This window comes from Protopterus annectens, chromosome 16.part0, assembly GCF_019279795.1.
Source record: "Protopterus annectens isolate FY-2018-M chromosome 16.part0, PAN1.0, whole genome shotgun sequence".
Taxonomy (NCBI): Eukaryota; Metazoa; Chordata; order Ceratodontiformes; family Protopteridae; genus Protopterus; species Protopterus annectens.
In genome coordinates this window covers 44,142,027-44,159,241 of record NC_056750.1, presented here as the reverse complement: position 1 = coordinate 44,159,241, position 17,215 = coordinate 44,142,027, and the positions used below count along the sequence as shown (strand labels likewise).

At 36.7% G+C, this 17,215-nt stretch overlaps 1 protein-coding gene across 3 annotated transcripts in view; it reads left to right on the top strand.

The window, feature by feature from the left end:
- POMT1 (protein O-mannosyltransferase 1) overlaps positions 1-17,215 on the top strand; it is a 1,532,857-nt gene that overhangs the window by 535,345 nt on the left and 980,297 nt on the right. For all 3 annotated transcript variants that reach the window (XM_044058401.1, XM_044058399.1, XM_044058400.1), the window contains one exon: positions 15,005-15,098. In XM_044058401.1, coding sequence (XP_043914336.1) covers positions 15,005-15,098 — 94 coding nt within the window. The remainder of the gene's footprint in view (positions 1-15,004; positions 15,099-17,215) is intronic.

Below are 17,215 nucleotides of genomic sequence, written 5' to 3'. Positions count from 1 at the left end.
GCTGCCTTATATTTTTGTAGCATACAAGTCTGGTAATACAAATGTTGTAGTAAACAGCTGCCTTATATTTTTGTAGCATACAAGTCTGGTAATAAAAATGTTGTAGTAAACAGCTGCCTTATATTTTGTAGCATACAAGTCTGGTAATAAAAATGTTGTAGTAAACAGCTGCCTTATATTTTTGTAGCATACAAGTCTGGTAATACAAATGTTGTAGTAAACAGCTGCCTTATATTTTTGTAGCATACAAGTCTGGTAATAAAAATGTTGTAGTAAACAGCTGCCTTATATTTTTGTAGCATACAAGTCTGGTAATACAAATGTTGTAGTAAACAGCTGCCTTATATTTTTGTAGCATACAAGTCTGGTAATACAAATGTTGTAATACTGATCAAGAGAAATTTCCTGTTTGAAATTATTGTTGTTGGGGAGAAAGCATTTGCAAGGTTTATCACGATTGAGGGTAGCAGTCTTATTTTTATTAGACCAGTGGTTGGTTCATTACATGCACTGTGTGATGAAGGTCATTTCTTTTTTAGATACCTATTTAATATGTTTCTATCTTTTGACAGTCGCAGCTACATATTGGTTGGGGTCTGAAATTTAACCCTGGGTTCCTTATGTGATATAATGGGATCTGGATATCTTCTTTTCAAAAAAACTGAAACTATTTTCTGTAAAAATAAAATAAATAACTGTTAATGATTTGTTTGATCCGTATAGATCCCTGTATACTGATGTCAAAGATTTCACTTTCTTATCTCCCCCACATAAGATTTGATCAATAACTCACTTATTTTATTTTTGAAATCCTGGAGCAAATATAATTTAGAATACTACAAAAGTGTCCACATCCATTTTCAGCTTGTTCTCTAATACATATTTGTATAAAGTTTCATGTGGCAGTAAGTCCCACGTCTAACTGGAGGCTCAGTCCACAGCTACTAAAAAAAAAATACATCCACAGTGAATACCTGGTGAGCCACTGTTTGTTATTAGACAGGCATTATTTAAAGTTACATTAAGAAGGAACTTGATAAGTAAGCATCCCATTTAAAATTGAAAAAATAAGAAAAATGACTGAGTTAGAGTTAGTGATATCTAAGCTGGCTTAAAAATTAAAATGCTTAGTTCTAGTTTCAGCCAGACTGAATTAAAAACTCTACAAGCTAATAGATAATACATTTTTGAGACAAAAAATATTACTAGACTTGCTGAATTGATGTTTTCTGTCCCCACTAAGTTTCTCTCAAATATCCTCTGGCATAATCAAAATTCCAGTAACATTGTGTCTATTAACAAATGAATTTGCTTTATTGTACACCATAAGAAATACATCAGGTCTTTTGAAAATACCATGTTATAAATTGACAATGTTAACAGATCTGATATATATGCACAGTAACACACACAATATATATACATATGTGTGTGTGTGTGTATGTGTATATATATATATATATATATATATATATATATATATATATGGATCACCTTCAGATGCCCGAAATCGCGTTTCGCCGACACACAAATCACCGACAACAAAAAATACCGACAACGCAAAACACCGAAAACCATTACACCAACACACTACACATAAACAACACAGTACACTACATAACATATCCACTATCCCTAACCCAAACCCTAACCCTAAGGTCCGACACTACCGCACACTTACCCTACCTGCACCCTAACCCTAACTCACTTACCCACCCCTAACCCCAAGGTCCGACACTACCGCACACTCACCCTACCTGCACCCTAACCCTAACTCACTTACCCACCCCTAACCCCAAGGTCCGACACTACCGCACACTCACCCTACCTGCACCCTAACCCTAACTCACTTAACCCACCCCTAAACCCACAGTCCCTCACTATCGCACACACACCCTATCTGCACCCTAACCCTAACTCACTTAACCCACCCCTAAACCCACAGTCCCTCACTATCGCACACTTACCTGTCCGCTCCCTAACACTAAATCCCTCACTCTATCGCACACTTACCGAGTCCGTCGGGTTCTCACCTTGTCGGTCATCTGCGTTGTCGGTGTTTTCGTCCCGTCGGATTCCGTGTCGGCGAAACGCGTTGTCGGGCATCTGAAGGTGACCCATATATATATATATATATATATATATATATATATATATATATATATAAAATGTGTACACACCCCTGTTAAAATGCCAGGTTTTTGTGATATAAAGAAATGAGACCACAATAAATCATTTCAGAACATTTCCCCACCTTTAATGTGACCTATAACTTGTAGAATTCAATTGAAAAACAAATCTGTTAGGGGAAAAATATAAAAAAATAAAAAATGTACAATAAGCTGGTTGGATAAGTGTGCACACCCTTAAACTAAAGAAACAATGTTTATACTCTGTTACCCTACCCAAAATGTATACATCAGTAGTTCATGTTATTGTGGAGTACTTATTTGTCTCCACATAAACTAGCTACATTGTATAAATTACCATTTCGTTGCTGTTTAGTTTATAATGGTAAGTACATCATAGCCTTATTAGTTATAGTCATGTATTGCAAATCAATTAAAAATATTTGTGTCCACAATTAAAGGGCATGATCTCTAATATCCAAGGTTGTAATTTTGTTTTTTTTTTGTGCAAGTACCTCTGCAGGAGAATGTCTTTTGATATGTTTGCCGCCTTAGTTGACATTTTTTGTGAATAAGAACTGGTTAAAAACAGAAGCACTCTTTGCTAGCTCATGGAAATCATTTAAGTCTTGTGTGGATTTGTGGAAAATGTTTAATAAATTTTTGTCATATGCAAATAAGTATCCTAATTTATGTAATCACCTGGCCAGAGGCTGTGAAAAGGTGGTCATAAAGGATCTTCTGAAAATGTCTTTCTTGCATTCTTCATTACCTTTCAGGTTGTCTGGCATTATCTGGAACAACACAAACTCCATTCCATGGACATTAGATCTGCTGTCCTGCAGGGGCTTGGTGGTCTCATGACATTTATATCAAATTTCTGCCATGATGTCATTCAAAGGACTAATGTCAAAATTCCAAACATATATTTATGATATTTGTATTGCAAGTCATATGGTACACTACTGTTACAGGTCAACCCAGCTGTTTTCAGTTGGCTAAGTGAGACCTGCACTGTCAGAGGAGTATTAGTCATGGCTGATGATTTATTTGGGTTGGATCCCATTGCCTTTGTGCATTAATAATTCCATGTCTGAAAGCTGCTTTTTAGTTTGGAAAAGAAGCATATTAAAGTTGTTCTATGCTGGCAGGGCTTTTGTTAATAGCAAGAAGTTTATGCAAAGTTTATACAAAGAATCTTTGTTGATATCTATGGTTTCTGTGCATAGTGTTTACAACATGAAAGCCCTTCCAATGAAAAAGAAATGAACCAGCTGAGATAAAAGAAAATATGTATCATATTAATATTTGACAGACAGAGAAGATCTGGCATTATGTTTGATGAATATAATGTAAGACTGAGTGCAACACACGTCACTGGACAAGCCAAGCATAATATAAAAGGTTATTCTAAAACTGAAATCTGAAGAAGCGATATTGTAGTTTCAGCACTTGCTAATGGATGATTTGCTGAAATTAGTTGCCTTTAACTGATGCATCCTTTAGGATTCTTCCAGATGGACATACTCGGGTGGACACGTGCTAGCAGGAGGAATGTTTTCACATTTTTAATGTCAGTCCAAATAGAGGAACGTTTTTTTATGGCTGATGGAGTAGATGGTGCTGTTTCTTGCAGTACGTTTCTTGAAACTTACCACAGCTGACATAAGCAAACTCATCTTACACAAAATGTGCCACTGACAACTGTTCTTGGTCAGTCAGTGCCTTGAGTCTGACAAAGTGTGAGACTGGGAAGAAGCTGTGATTGCAGATAAATAAAAGAGAGAACACACACCAAATAATTTACATTTTGCTGCTAAGAATAAAGAGACGTTTGTCATATTGTCGAAAAAGACATCCATCTTTGGGCTTATACAGGACATAAGTGCTAGGATCCGACAGCTAAAATGACAGCCTGAATATTTTGCCTTTTATGTATATTGAATAACTTTTAAATTAAGCTGTTTTAAAATTTAGTTTACTAATTTTGTATAACTCGCACAGTTATAATACTCCCCAAGTATGCTTGTGTGACATGCCATTTGATGTCTTCTGTAGTAGGCGTGTCCTATCAAAGCAGCAGTGCAGTGGCTGTTATGTTATACTATGAAGTAAACTTTTGAAACTTATGCTGCCTTTTATATGATGGAATCTTTCTCACGTTTTTGAATCAAAATATAACAGATACATGAGCTGCACTTATTGTAAAATCTGCAGCAGGTAAACTAAAATTGTGTGATTATCTGCAGAAAGTCTTTTCTCTGTGACATGAATAGATGTATAAATGTCTGACCTTTTCCTATGAATGAAAAAAAAAGAGCAGGGGGGTATACATGAAGTTTGCAAATGAAGATTGACATTTCCTGCTTTCTGTTATGAAATGCAGCACTTATGTATAGGGTATGAAAGTGTAATTGATCTGCCTTGTAATAATCGGATTTGAGACTTTTCACTGGAAGCTAGGGCCATAGAAAAGTAGTTAGGGGAAGTAATGCAGCTAAGGTGAGGTGAAGGGGGCAACTGCCCCATGCAAAGTGTTTGAAAGTGCTATCGACTGCTCCAGATCGCTCTTTGATGCATATTAGCTTTTAAAAGAAAACACCGCCTTAGAACTAAAAAAAACTATTTTTTTTCACTCTATCTTGGTTTTCTGAATTATTTTAACATCTCCGAATCACTCTGACTGCTTCTTATGGAATTTTAATATGTTTCCTGCAACATGGTGGTCAATGCGGCTTGATATATCAATGTGATCTTATTTTTCTTCAAGCCTTTCTCTTTCCTGTAATCCATTTCAAGTTTGCTTTATATGAGTCATGCTAGACATAAGGAAGTAGTAGTGTATCCCATGCCGTTGACATATAATGGGATTAGTGCCAGTTACTGTCATTTTATATACTGTCTGTAAAAGGAATGCTTCTTTTATTTCTTGCATGGCCCTCATTTGTGCGTGTCTTATGGCTTGTTTTATAGCAGACAATGGAGGAGCAGTACTAATACTTGATAGGAAAGTCTGTGATGCACTGATGACTGAATTTCTAAATGATGAATATGTTTTTACCAAAATTACCAGCACTGAGATTGCCAAGTATATTAGTAAAGTAAATATGCTGATTTATGAATTACAGCTTAACAGTGATATAAGTATTGTCTTGTTTAACTTTTATAATACTCCATCTCCAGTTATACCAGTGCTGTATGACCTGCCTAAGTTACACAGAGCTAGGCACAAACCACCTGTGAGACCTACAGTGTCTGGAGGTGGATGGGTCACTGAAGCCATATGTGCATATTTGCAGTCTGTACTTGGTATGTTATTAGTGAATACTAGAAGTTATATTAGAGGTACAGGTGACTCCCTTATGTGACTGTATGAATGGTATGAGTCTAATGAAACAACAGATTTTATGTTTGTCACTTTAGAAGAGCCTTTTTACTGTTATACTGAATGACTATGGACTAGAGGCAAGGAGTATGTTTTTATGTCAACATAGCAATATGCCAGCTACAGAAATAGACACTATATGTGAGTTGACAGATCTTGTTTTAAAGAAGAATGTGTTTATTTTTGGTGAAAATGCTTACCATTAGAAGGCAGATGTGGCCATGGGTATCCCAATGGCCAACAACTATGCTAATATTGTAGTAAGATTTTGGGAGGAACAATTTATGTCCAAAGACTTGTCCACGACCTTGTCTTTTACAAGTGTTTTGTGGATGATGTCTTTTTGGTTTGGAAGGAGAACACTGATGAATTAACAGCGTTTGTAGAACTAATGAATGCATCCACTGATTTCTTGAAGTTTACATTGGACTATTCACCGACCACAATACATTTTTTAGATGTTAAGCTGGAGAAAACTAGTAATAGTATTGAAACTTCTATTTTCAAAAGGATGTACATGCAAATGGGTACACCCACAGAATAAGTATACATGGACCACATATATTTAGAACACTATTAGGAGTCGGCCACTTATTTATTTATTATTAAATAAATAATAGAAAGAAAGCGGTCTCCCCTGGGATTATGTAAGGGAACAAGGTCCCTTACACTACATAACTTGGTTTAATAGAAGGACTAATGATATCAAAAATATTATGTCTAAGCACTGGACATTACTGGGCACTATGCCAGAGCTGAAACATCTGGTAACGGAGAGACCTGATATTAAAATATTATGTCTAAGCACTGGACATTACTAGGCACTATGCCAGAGCTGAAACATCCGGTAGGGGAGAGCCTGATATTAAAAATATTATGTCTAAGCACTGGACATTATTGGGCACTATGCCAGAGCTGAAACATCTGGTAACGGAGAGACCTGATATTAAAATATTATGTCTAAGCACTGGACATTACTAGGCACTATGCCAGAGCTGAAACATCCGGTAGGGGAGAGCCTGATATTAAAAATATTATGTCTAAGCACTGGACATTATTAGGCACTATGCCAGAGCTGAAACATCCAGTAGGGGAGAGCCTGATGTTAAAATATTATGTCTAAGCACTGGACGTTACTAGGCACTATGCCAGAGCTGAAACATCCGGTAGGGAAGAGACCTGATATTACAAATATTATGTCTAAGCACTGGACATTACTAGGCTCTATGCCAGAGCTGAAACATCCAGTAGGGGAGAGACCTGATATTAAAAATATTATGTCTAAGCACTGGACATTACTAGGCTCTATGCCAGAGCTGAAACATCCGGTAGGGGAGAGACCCTACTTTGCCTACAGCAACTGTGCAAACTTAATAAAAAAAAACCTTTGTTATAAGGCCATGAAACAACAAAATGTTAAACTAACAAATAAAGTAGGTACTTTTCCGTGTTGTAACTGCTTCTGTTGTAAAGACATCAGAAACAGTGTTGAGTTTATACATCCATTAACAAATGTAATATACACATTTAAATGTTATGCTACCTGTTCTACTTTTAATGTGGTGTACCTTGCTACCTGTACAAAGTGTCCTTCCTTCTATGTAGGTAAGTGCACACGAAGACGTAAGGATCATATCACAGAACATAAATCTGAAATACGCAGCAATGTTAAAACCAATGCACTTGCAAAACACATGTATGAAAAGGGAAGAGGCCATGAATTTAAGTTTAGAGTTATAAACATTGTGCATGGGTGCATAAGATGAGGTGATCTGAATAACAGACTAGAGACTTTGAGTATGAATGGATAGTGAGACTGCAAGCAAACTCTGTACCTGGTATTAATGCAGCAGTGAGCTTGAAACCTATACTAAGGAAAAGACAAATGCTGTTGAACTATTGTAAATGATTGACATTTGCAGTTTAATACACAAATATGTATAGTTTTATATATTTTTATACTTTTTATAATTTTAGAGTACAAGACTTAGTTTAGACAGGAAATATTTCATGTTTTAAAATGTGTTTTATGTCTTTAAATATGAGTATGCAGTCAATTGTTGTCGTCTTCTGATAGCACTGTGTCATGAAGGTTTTAGTTTAAATGCATGTGAATAGTAGTTTATGTAGCACACTGAGGAAGGGCATTAGCCTGAAAGCTTTGTGTATTCTAAATAAACAAATTTGCTACTTACTCTTACCTGCCTAGCGTTTCTGATCACTGGATTTACCTTGCTCCTTGTTGTATAGTATACAGTACTAAGGAATTATACAGTGTCCATTGTTGTAATATATACATATAGTCTGATGTATATCCCTTCTCTGTCCAGCAGGACTCACTGTTGATGCATTTTTAGGACCCACTGTTGATGCATTTTTTTAACACTACCAACTTTACAAGCACATTTTGTTTTCAATTGCCATACAGTTCTAATACATTTGCAACATAAGAGTCTGTACAAATCAGTTTGATATTGAAATGACATACAGTTCTAATACATTTGTAACATAAGCATTTGTGCAAATCATTTTGATATTCAAATGCAGTACAGTTCTAATACATTTGTAACACAACCACTGTGTATAAATCAATTTGATATTCAAAGGACGTACCATTCTTTACAAAACTCCAGCTGGCTTTGCTGGCACTAACCCATATCATCACATCTGGTAATTCTGCCAGGTAAATACAATTGCATAAAAAGACCAGCTATAGTTAAATGTTTATTTTTTTTTCTTGTAACATACTTGCTCAAAAGGATTATTTTCTGTTTCCATGTGCAGTTTATAATCTTTCTCTATATTTAACTATTGACATTATTGTTTAACTCATTTTAAGTAAACTGTTTTTATTTATTCACTCTTAAAATGTTTGTAGCTTGTCTACTTTTTAATTTATTAATTGGTTAGTGATATTTATAGCTAATTTTTGATATAAACCAGGTAGGTTGCTGTCATCCACTTCTACTAGCCAGTCTGATCAGATCATTATCATTTGTGTTTGTTTGGCTTACTGGCAAGAATGAAACAGTAATTAGGAGATCTTTAGCCTGGTAGTTTGGCATGGTCACAGTTTACTACCATGAGTCAGGAGAAAAGACTGTAGTGTTGGGGAATATTGTCCATCTTCACTGGCAATTAGTGCGTGTGCGTGCGTGTGTGTGTGTGCTCGTGCATGTGTGTGTGTATATGTGTGTGTGTGTATATGTGTGTGTGTGTAGATGTGTGTGTGTGTATATATATATATGTGTGTGTGTGTGTGTGTGTGTGTGTGTGTATATATGTGTGTGTGTGTGTGTGTGTGTGTGTGTGTGTGTGTGTGTGTGAAGTCCCTGTCAGGTGACTGAGTTTTCCGAATCTTGAACTCCATATGGTCGAGACCATATGATCAGGTTTTTGAAAATTCAAAACTTTTGAATGGACATCGCAGTACAGCGAGGATCAGAAAATTTCCCCTTTTCATAGGTTCATAGGGTAGTACTAGGCTAACTGCCCTTGTGAGCCATTTCAAGCCTAGCCAATTATCCCTTGTGAGACTCAAACCCTACACCTTATGTTTGTAAGGCAAACACCTTAACCATTAGGCCACCCTCCCACCATAGTGTGATCTCAGAGTTGGTATATATAATTTGCAGGGAAGCTTTTTTTTTATGTTCGAGTTTTTGGAAACTCGATCATATGGTGTTTTCACATTGTTTTTTTTTTTGAGTTTCTGAAAAGTCGATCATTTGACATAGACCACGTGTGTGTGTGTGTCTGTGTGTGTGTGTGTAACAATTTAAAGTATAGTAACTTTTGGCATATGAGCATCAGAATTTACAGGATTATCAAGTGGTGAGAAATGTGACTGAAAATTAGACCAAAGACTCTGCACAGTAAGGTGTTTAGTGCAGTGCCTAGTAGGCCTATATCCATAAAGAAGTGCATGTTTTCTGCTTGTTTATGAGGCTAGGTTACTCTCTTAGTGAATTGTTTTAGTGCTCATACTAGTGATCCTTCCGTGTACTTTAATCTGTTTGGGCAAACTGGTGTGGCTTAAGAGACCATACTTTAGTAGCCATAAAATTTAAGATTTTTTAGATTAAAATATTTGAATTTAGTCATGGGCAGTGGAGCTGATCAGAACACATATTCCTTCTCCACTGTCTTACCTTCACATTGGTAGGCAGTGGTGTGATTTGAACCCCACCCATCTGATCCACCTGTCACCATCATTTGTCCCTCACATTAGTTGGATTCAGACTCCCATCTGTTGTTCTTTACCCTTTACAGTGGTTCAAGTGATGGGATTCAAACCCCCCATCTGTCTGCCACCATCACTGTCTTTTTTACTTAGTCATGAAATGCTTGCATGTTTTTCATGTCCCATGACAACAGCAGAATTTCTGATGGCATTCACACTGTTCAGAAAATGAGAAAAATATTTGAAACATTTTGGATAATAATAATAAATCTGTTGGATTATAGATAATGCTTTCGTATTTGAAACATTTTGGATAATAATAAATCTGTTGGATTATAGACAATGCTTTCATATTTGAAACATTTTGGATAATAATAATAAATCTGTTGGATTATAGATAATGCTTTCGTATTTGAAACATTTTGGATTATAATAATAAATCTGTTGGATTATAGATAATGCTTTCGTATTTGAAACATTTTGGATAATAATAATAAATCTGTTGGATTATAGATAATGCTTTCGTATTTGAAACATTTTGGATTATAATAATAAATCTGTTAGATTATAGATAATGCTTTCGTATTTGAAACATTTTGGATAATAATAATAAATCTGTTGGATTATAGATAATGCTTTCGTATTTGAAACATTTTGGATTATAATAATAAATCTGTTGGATTATAGATAATGCTTTCGTATTTGAAACATTTTGGATAATAATAATAAATCTGTTGGATTATAGATAATGCTTTCGTATTTGAAACATTTTGGATTATAATAATAAATCTGTAGATTATAGATAATGCTTTCGTATTTGAAACATTTTGGATAATAATAATAAATCTGCTGGATTATAGATAATGCTTTCGTATTTGAAACATTTTGGATAATAATAAATCTGTTGGATTATAGATAATGCTTTCGTATTTGAAACATTTTGGATAATAATAAATCTGTTGGATTATAGATAATGCTTTCGTATTTGAAACATTTTGGATAATAATAATAAATCTGTTGGATTATAGATAATGCTTTCGTATTTGAAACATTTTGGATAATAATAATAAATCTGTTGGATTATAGATAATGCTTTCATATTTATACATTTTGGATAATAATAAATCTGTTGGATTACAGACAATGCTTTCGTATTTGAAACATTTTGGATAATAATAAATCTGTTGGATTATAGACAATGCTTTCGTATTTGAAACATTTTGGATAATAATAATAAATCTGTTGGATTATAGACAATGCTTTCGTATTTGAAACATTTTGGATAATAATAAATTTGTTGGATTATAGACTATGCTTTCATATTTGAAACATTTTGGATAATAATAAATCTGTTGGATTATAGATAATGCTTTCGTATTTGAAACATTTTGGATAATAATAAATCTGTTGGATTGTAGTCAATGCTTTCGTATTTGATTTTTTTTCTGAGCAGCTGTAACAGTGATTTACTGAATGGAATATTTAAAATGTAGAGTTTCAACAATGGTTTGTGAATGCTTACCATTATTGTAGTCAGACACCAGTAAGCAAATCTGTAATGCAAGAGACCAAGGTGAAAGAGGGAGAGATTTTGTCATGTGTTAAAATTGATTAGCCTGTAACACAACAAAACTACAGATTTTTTTCAGTTCATGTTGTTTGTTCTCTGTCTCACTGTATATTGTACTAAAATTGCCTTTAATATCTGTTAGTGTCTATGGCTGCCTAAATAGCTCCTTTGTAATTGATGTAGAACTGCCTTGTGATTTGCTAACTGTATGTTAACCACCCAAGTGTTAGCTGCAGTGATACTTGTGTCTGTAAAAGTTTCTTACATTGTCTGTAGTACATAATTATACAGTCTGTGTGTAATATCTATAGTTGTCTGTAAATGTATGTCACACAGTTTTTCTTCTCAGGTCTCAGTTGATAAGCCACCAACAAGACTGACACCTGTCCATCCATACATGTTTTAAATTGCACATCCTGATGAATGATACAGAGGTAGCAAGGTGAGTAGGACTAGAGGTTCCTACCTCCAGCAACAGTATCCCGCTCACCCTGGGAGATGCTGATACAATATTTCCAAATGTTATGGGTCTGTAAGGGGACCTTCTGCCACTCGGCTGCCACTGTTACAAATCCTATGAGAGTTGCTCAGGAGGCATTCTTACTAAGTGCTTGGACCACCTTATCAGTCCTAAAGGGTTGATTTTACTCCAACATTCTCCTGCATCACTGATCTTGTAATTCTTCCCCAGAAGAGTCAGCCTAACAGCCCTATAAAAGAATCTAATTTCTTCCACTTGTATGTTTGATCTCCAGGATGGCAATATAGATTAAGTGATACATTGAGAGCTCCATCCTGTACACCTCCAACCAGGTAAACACCCCAGTTAATAAACTAATTAAACTGATGGTAATAGAGAAGTCAGTTTTCTTTAGTGAACTTCATGCATGCATGCATGCAGACGGGAACTGAAAGTTCGATTGCTGAGTCCTACACTAAGACACTGTATGAGCACATCCACTCATGCATGAATCGTGCCATACCAAATAGAACCAAGATGCTCTCCTCCAAAAAAAGGAAGCCAATTTGGTGGTCTCCTGCCAAAAACAAACTTTACAACAAAAGGAAGAAACTGTTGCAGAAAAGAGGAAAATCCCAGGATGCAAAAAACTCCCTTACCAGCCCCAGTAAGAAGCTGAGATCCCTCATAAAATCCTCCAAAGCTAGTTGCGAAAATAAAATTGCCAAAGATTCCACAAGGCATTCTATAACTATGTCAAGAATCTAAATGGCAATGCTCAGATCTGCTCTGAGCTACAACAGAATGGCATTAAATATACTGATCCCAAGGATATTGCCAATATCCTGGCAGATCGATTCAGTGCCAACTTCACCCCCCTCTCACCCCCTAAATGGCCCATCTCAGTACTGGAAGATTGCCAAATTCTGGTAATAACAGCCACACAGGTAAGAACCGCACTCTCCAAAGCTAAGAATACAGCATCCATGGGACCAGATGACATCCCGGGCTGTGTACTATATGAACTACAAAATGAACTGGCACCTCACCCAAGTGTCATGTTTAATCATTCTGTCAACTCAGGCTTCATGCCCACTGAGTGGTGCACAGCTACAGTTATCCCACTTCACAAGGGGGATCCACCTTGGATCCCGGGAACTACCGCCCCATAGGTCTGACGAGCCTGATCTGCAAGGCCATGGAACGTATTATCATGGAACTTATCAACAAAGACATTGGCAACCTTCAAACACTGGACCCCACCCAGTTTTTGTTCGTGAAGGGCCGATCTTGTCTCCTGAACCTGATTGACTTTTTGAATCAGTCTCCAGAGCCGTGGACGAGGGTAAGGCAGTCCACACAGCCTATATGGACCTCGCCAAGGCCTTTGACACCACCCCCCACTCTGGAATCATAGATAAACTTACTAAGCTGGGCATTAATCCCTACGTCACTCAATGAGTTGCCAACTGGCTTACTGACAGAACCCACACTGTAAAAGTAGCTGACTCCAAATCCAGCTCCAGACAAGTGAAAAGTGGAGTACCTCAAGGTTCAGTCCTTGGACTGCTCTTGTTTAGCATCTACTTCTCTGAAGTACAGGCCAACACTAAGGGACTCTGGCTAACAAAGTTCGCAGATGACTGCAAACTGGGGGCCATTATTGAATCCCCAAATGATGTGGATACTGTACAAAAGGGCCTTACAAAAACAGATGATTGGAGCCAGAGCCATGGGCTCAAGCTCAATGCCAAGAAATGTATAGTTATCCCTTTTGGGAAAAAAAACATGTACTCGTGAATTAACACATAGGTGGCAGTACACTAAACACCGAAAGTGTGATAAGAGACTTAGGGACACAGGTGGACAGTGGTCTCACCTTCAATAACCACATCGCCACAACAGTCAGGAAATCCTTCTATGTGGCACACCTCATCACTAAGGGCTTTTCATCCAGAAAAAAGGTGGTTATTGTCTCACTGTACTCATCCCTCATTAGACCCATTATAGAATACAACGCCCCATTTGGTATGTACCTCTCAAGACATCTGCAACAACTGGAAAGGCCGCAGAAATACCTCACTAAAAGAATCACAGGCCTAAAGCAGATGCCCTATGCTGATCGCCTTAAAAAACTCCAGCTATACTCTGTCGCATATCGTCTATTCCGAGGTGAGCTCTGCTTAACATACAAGGCCATGTCAAACCCAGAGCTGTTGGACATGCTACACTTAAAGAAATCCCTATCCCTCAGAGCCACACGCTCCAGGGATCTAAACCTTGTCATCACAATAAACAAAACATGCTGGAGGGAGAGGTTCCTGAATAGACTGTCCATACATGTCAAGCAGAGTGCCTCTTTGTCCCTCTTCAAAAAGGAACCTTGATGATTGGATGGGAGAAAGGAAATTCACCCTGGGGATCATGTCAGTCGTCCTGCTAGACAGGGGTCCAGGGAAGTAAATAGTGTGGGAAGAAATAGCCAGGGAATTGTTATGGCTAGGCTTGTATAGGCGCTAGGGCCGATAGCATAGTACCGACCTATGAACCAGGATACAGTTTACTGTGTTAATATATTTCAGTTATTAACATGTTCTTCATAAGTTTGAATACTGGATGAGTTAGAAACTGGTGGAAGGATTAACAGTGGAGAATCCTCAACTAGGCAGGGTCACCTTAGCATGACCAAATACCATTGCACATCCCTGGTAGGATTAGGATGTCTTTGTGATACTAAAAGGGGATTTACTAATTTATTTATTTTGGTCAAAGGCCTCTGCAGAGTTATTATATTTGTGCTCTTTTCCACATTGACCTTTGTAAGCACATCAAAAACTGCTTTTAACATTTTCACAAGTATTGTGCAAAATTGCATGTACTTTCTCAGCTTTATTTTAAAACATTGCTTTCCTGGATATGAACTGCAGATGGATTTTGAGCCAGGTGTTCAACCATTTGATGTAATTTTGAACTGAACCTGCCTGAGTTGCCAATGTTTAGTAGTTTGTGATCACCTAATTAGAAAACTTTCAAATAATGTATAAAAACAATCAAAATAAGACAGAGTATATTTGCTAAAACGAAAATTATCTGTAACATTACTGAAATGATGCAATTTTGATAGTGTGCTCATTAAAGATTATGTAGTAGAGATAGTTGGATTAACATGGTCTCAGAGTTAAATAACCTTTGAAAACTTGCTGAAATGTTTTTAAATTTCTGTAGCAGTACTGTGTATATCATTTTTCCTGCATCAGTTTATTTTTCTTTTTTTTAGTGTAAAGTACATGGGACTCTTCACCTATCTGCTGCTTTTGGCTGTTGCATCAGTACACATTTGGCAACTTATTGGAGACAAAACATTATCAAATGTATGTACTTTTCAGTTTTCTTCATTGTTATCACATTATTTGCCTGCAATATTTCAGCTTTCCTATTTGGGAGAAAATATTAACTAAGTAATAAACGTTTGAAAGATTGAAGAGAAAATTAAATACTGCAACTTTCTACATATGTTTTTATTTTCATACTGACACAAGAGAGTAGAATTTGGTAGCTCTTAAGAATCACTTGGCCTACCCAAGCCTGCTGTTACACTCCTTCCTACTTTTTGGATAAACTCTGTCGTTTCTTTCAGTAAGTACAATTCTGTTAGAGGGACTGACTAAGGACTTGCCCCTGCCTCCCTGCCTGACTCTTCCTCATCCCTATGTGGTTTAACCCACCATACGCATCCCTTATTACAGTTCTACAGCCCATTGCAGTTGTGTCAGTCACTTTACTGCTGACTGTGCAGACATTTAGACTTATTCCCCCAGGTGTGAGTTTACTTTCCTTGGGAATTAAGATTCTGTTGCCACTGGGGGTGAGCTTGTGGATGTGGCCGTGGCATATGCCAATCACACATCTGTAGTTCCTCAGTGGTGCTAGAGTGTCCATGAATCTCTTGCATGTACTGTGCTGAAATAACCATCACTGATTACCCTGCTCTTCATAAAGATGGGTAAAAAGTGCTATAACCATCACTGATTACCCTGCTCTTCATAAAGATGGGTAAAAAGTGCTATAACCATCACTGATTACCCTGCTCTTCATAAAGATGGGTAAAAAGTGCTATAACCATCACTGATTACCCTGCTCTTCATAAAGATGGGTAAAAAGTGCTATAACCATCACTGATTACCCTGCTCTTCATAAAGATGGGTAAAAAGTGCTATAACCATGACTGATTACCCTGCTCTTCATAAAGATGGGTAAAAAGTGCTATAACCATGACTGATTACCCTGCTCGTCATAAAGATGGGTAAAAAGTGCTATAACCATCACTGATTACCCTGCTCTTCATAAAGATGGGTAAAAAGTGCTATAACCATCACTGATTACCCTGCTCTTCATAAAGATGGGTAAAAGTGCTATAACCATCACTGATTACCCTGCTCTTCATAAAGATGGGTAAAAGTGCTATAACCATCACTGATTACCCTGCTCTTCATAAAGATGGGTAAAAAGTGCTATAACCATCACTGATTACCCTGCTCTTCATAAAGATGGGTAAAAAGTGCTATAACCATCACTGATTACCCTGCTCTTCATAAAGATGGGTAAAAAGTGCTATAACCATCACTGATTACCCTGCTCTTCATAAAGATGGGTAAAAAGTGCTATAACCATCACTGATTACCCTGCTCTTCATAAAGATGGGTAAAACGTGCTATAACCATCACTGATTACCCTGCTCTTCATAAAGATGGGTAAAAAGTGCTATAACCATCACTGATTACCCTGCTCTTCATAAAGATGGGTAAAAAGTGCTATAACCATCACTGATTACCCTGCTCTTCATAAAGATGGGTAAAAAGTGCTATAACCATCACTGATTACCCTGCTCTTCATAAAGATGGGTAAAAAGTGCTATAACCATCACTGATTACCCTGCTCTTCATAACGATGAGTAAAACGTGCTACAGTCTACCTGATGTTTTAATACGTTCCTGTCCATACTCACACCACACTTATTCTCAGCAGTAAGCCTAAATCCCTGTTGTAGGAATATCTTTTTGTCATTTCAGTCCTAGAAACACTCAGAGTTCTGCTAGTGCTGCAGATGAAATCCCAACCATTCTACCAGTGTGCCAACACTAGCAATCAACTTTATATGGACATCAACTGACTTCTGTCCGGCAATCCAATTGTCATATTTTTCTTTTTAATTTTTTTTATTTGGTTTTAAAACAGTAAGTAAAAAAAATCAATTATAAAACAAACAACTATTTACATAGGTCCACAGCTGCATCAAAGTTATATATCAACAACAATTAATATTTTTCAAGCAAATCTTTACGTTTAAGCCAAGATTTATATGAATGTGTAATAACAGAAGTTCTCATTTTTATAATATGCAGTTCACTACTGCAAGCAATTTTTGCTATATTAATAAATTCAACACAAGAGGGGGGAACTTTTCTTTTCAAATGTTTGTGTTCTTAAA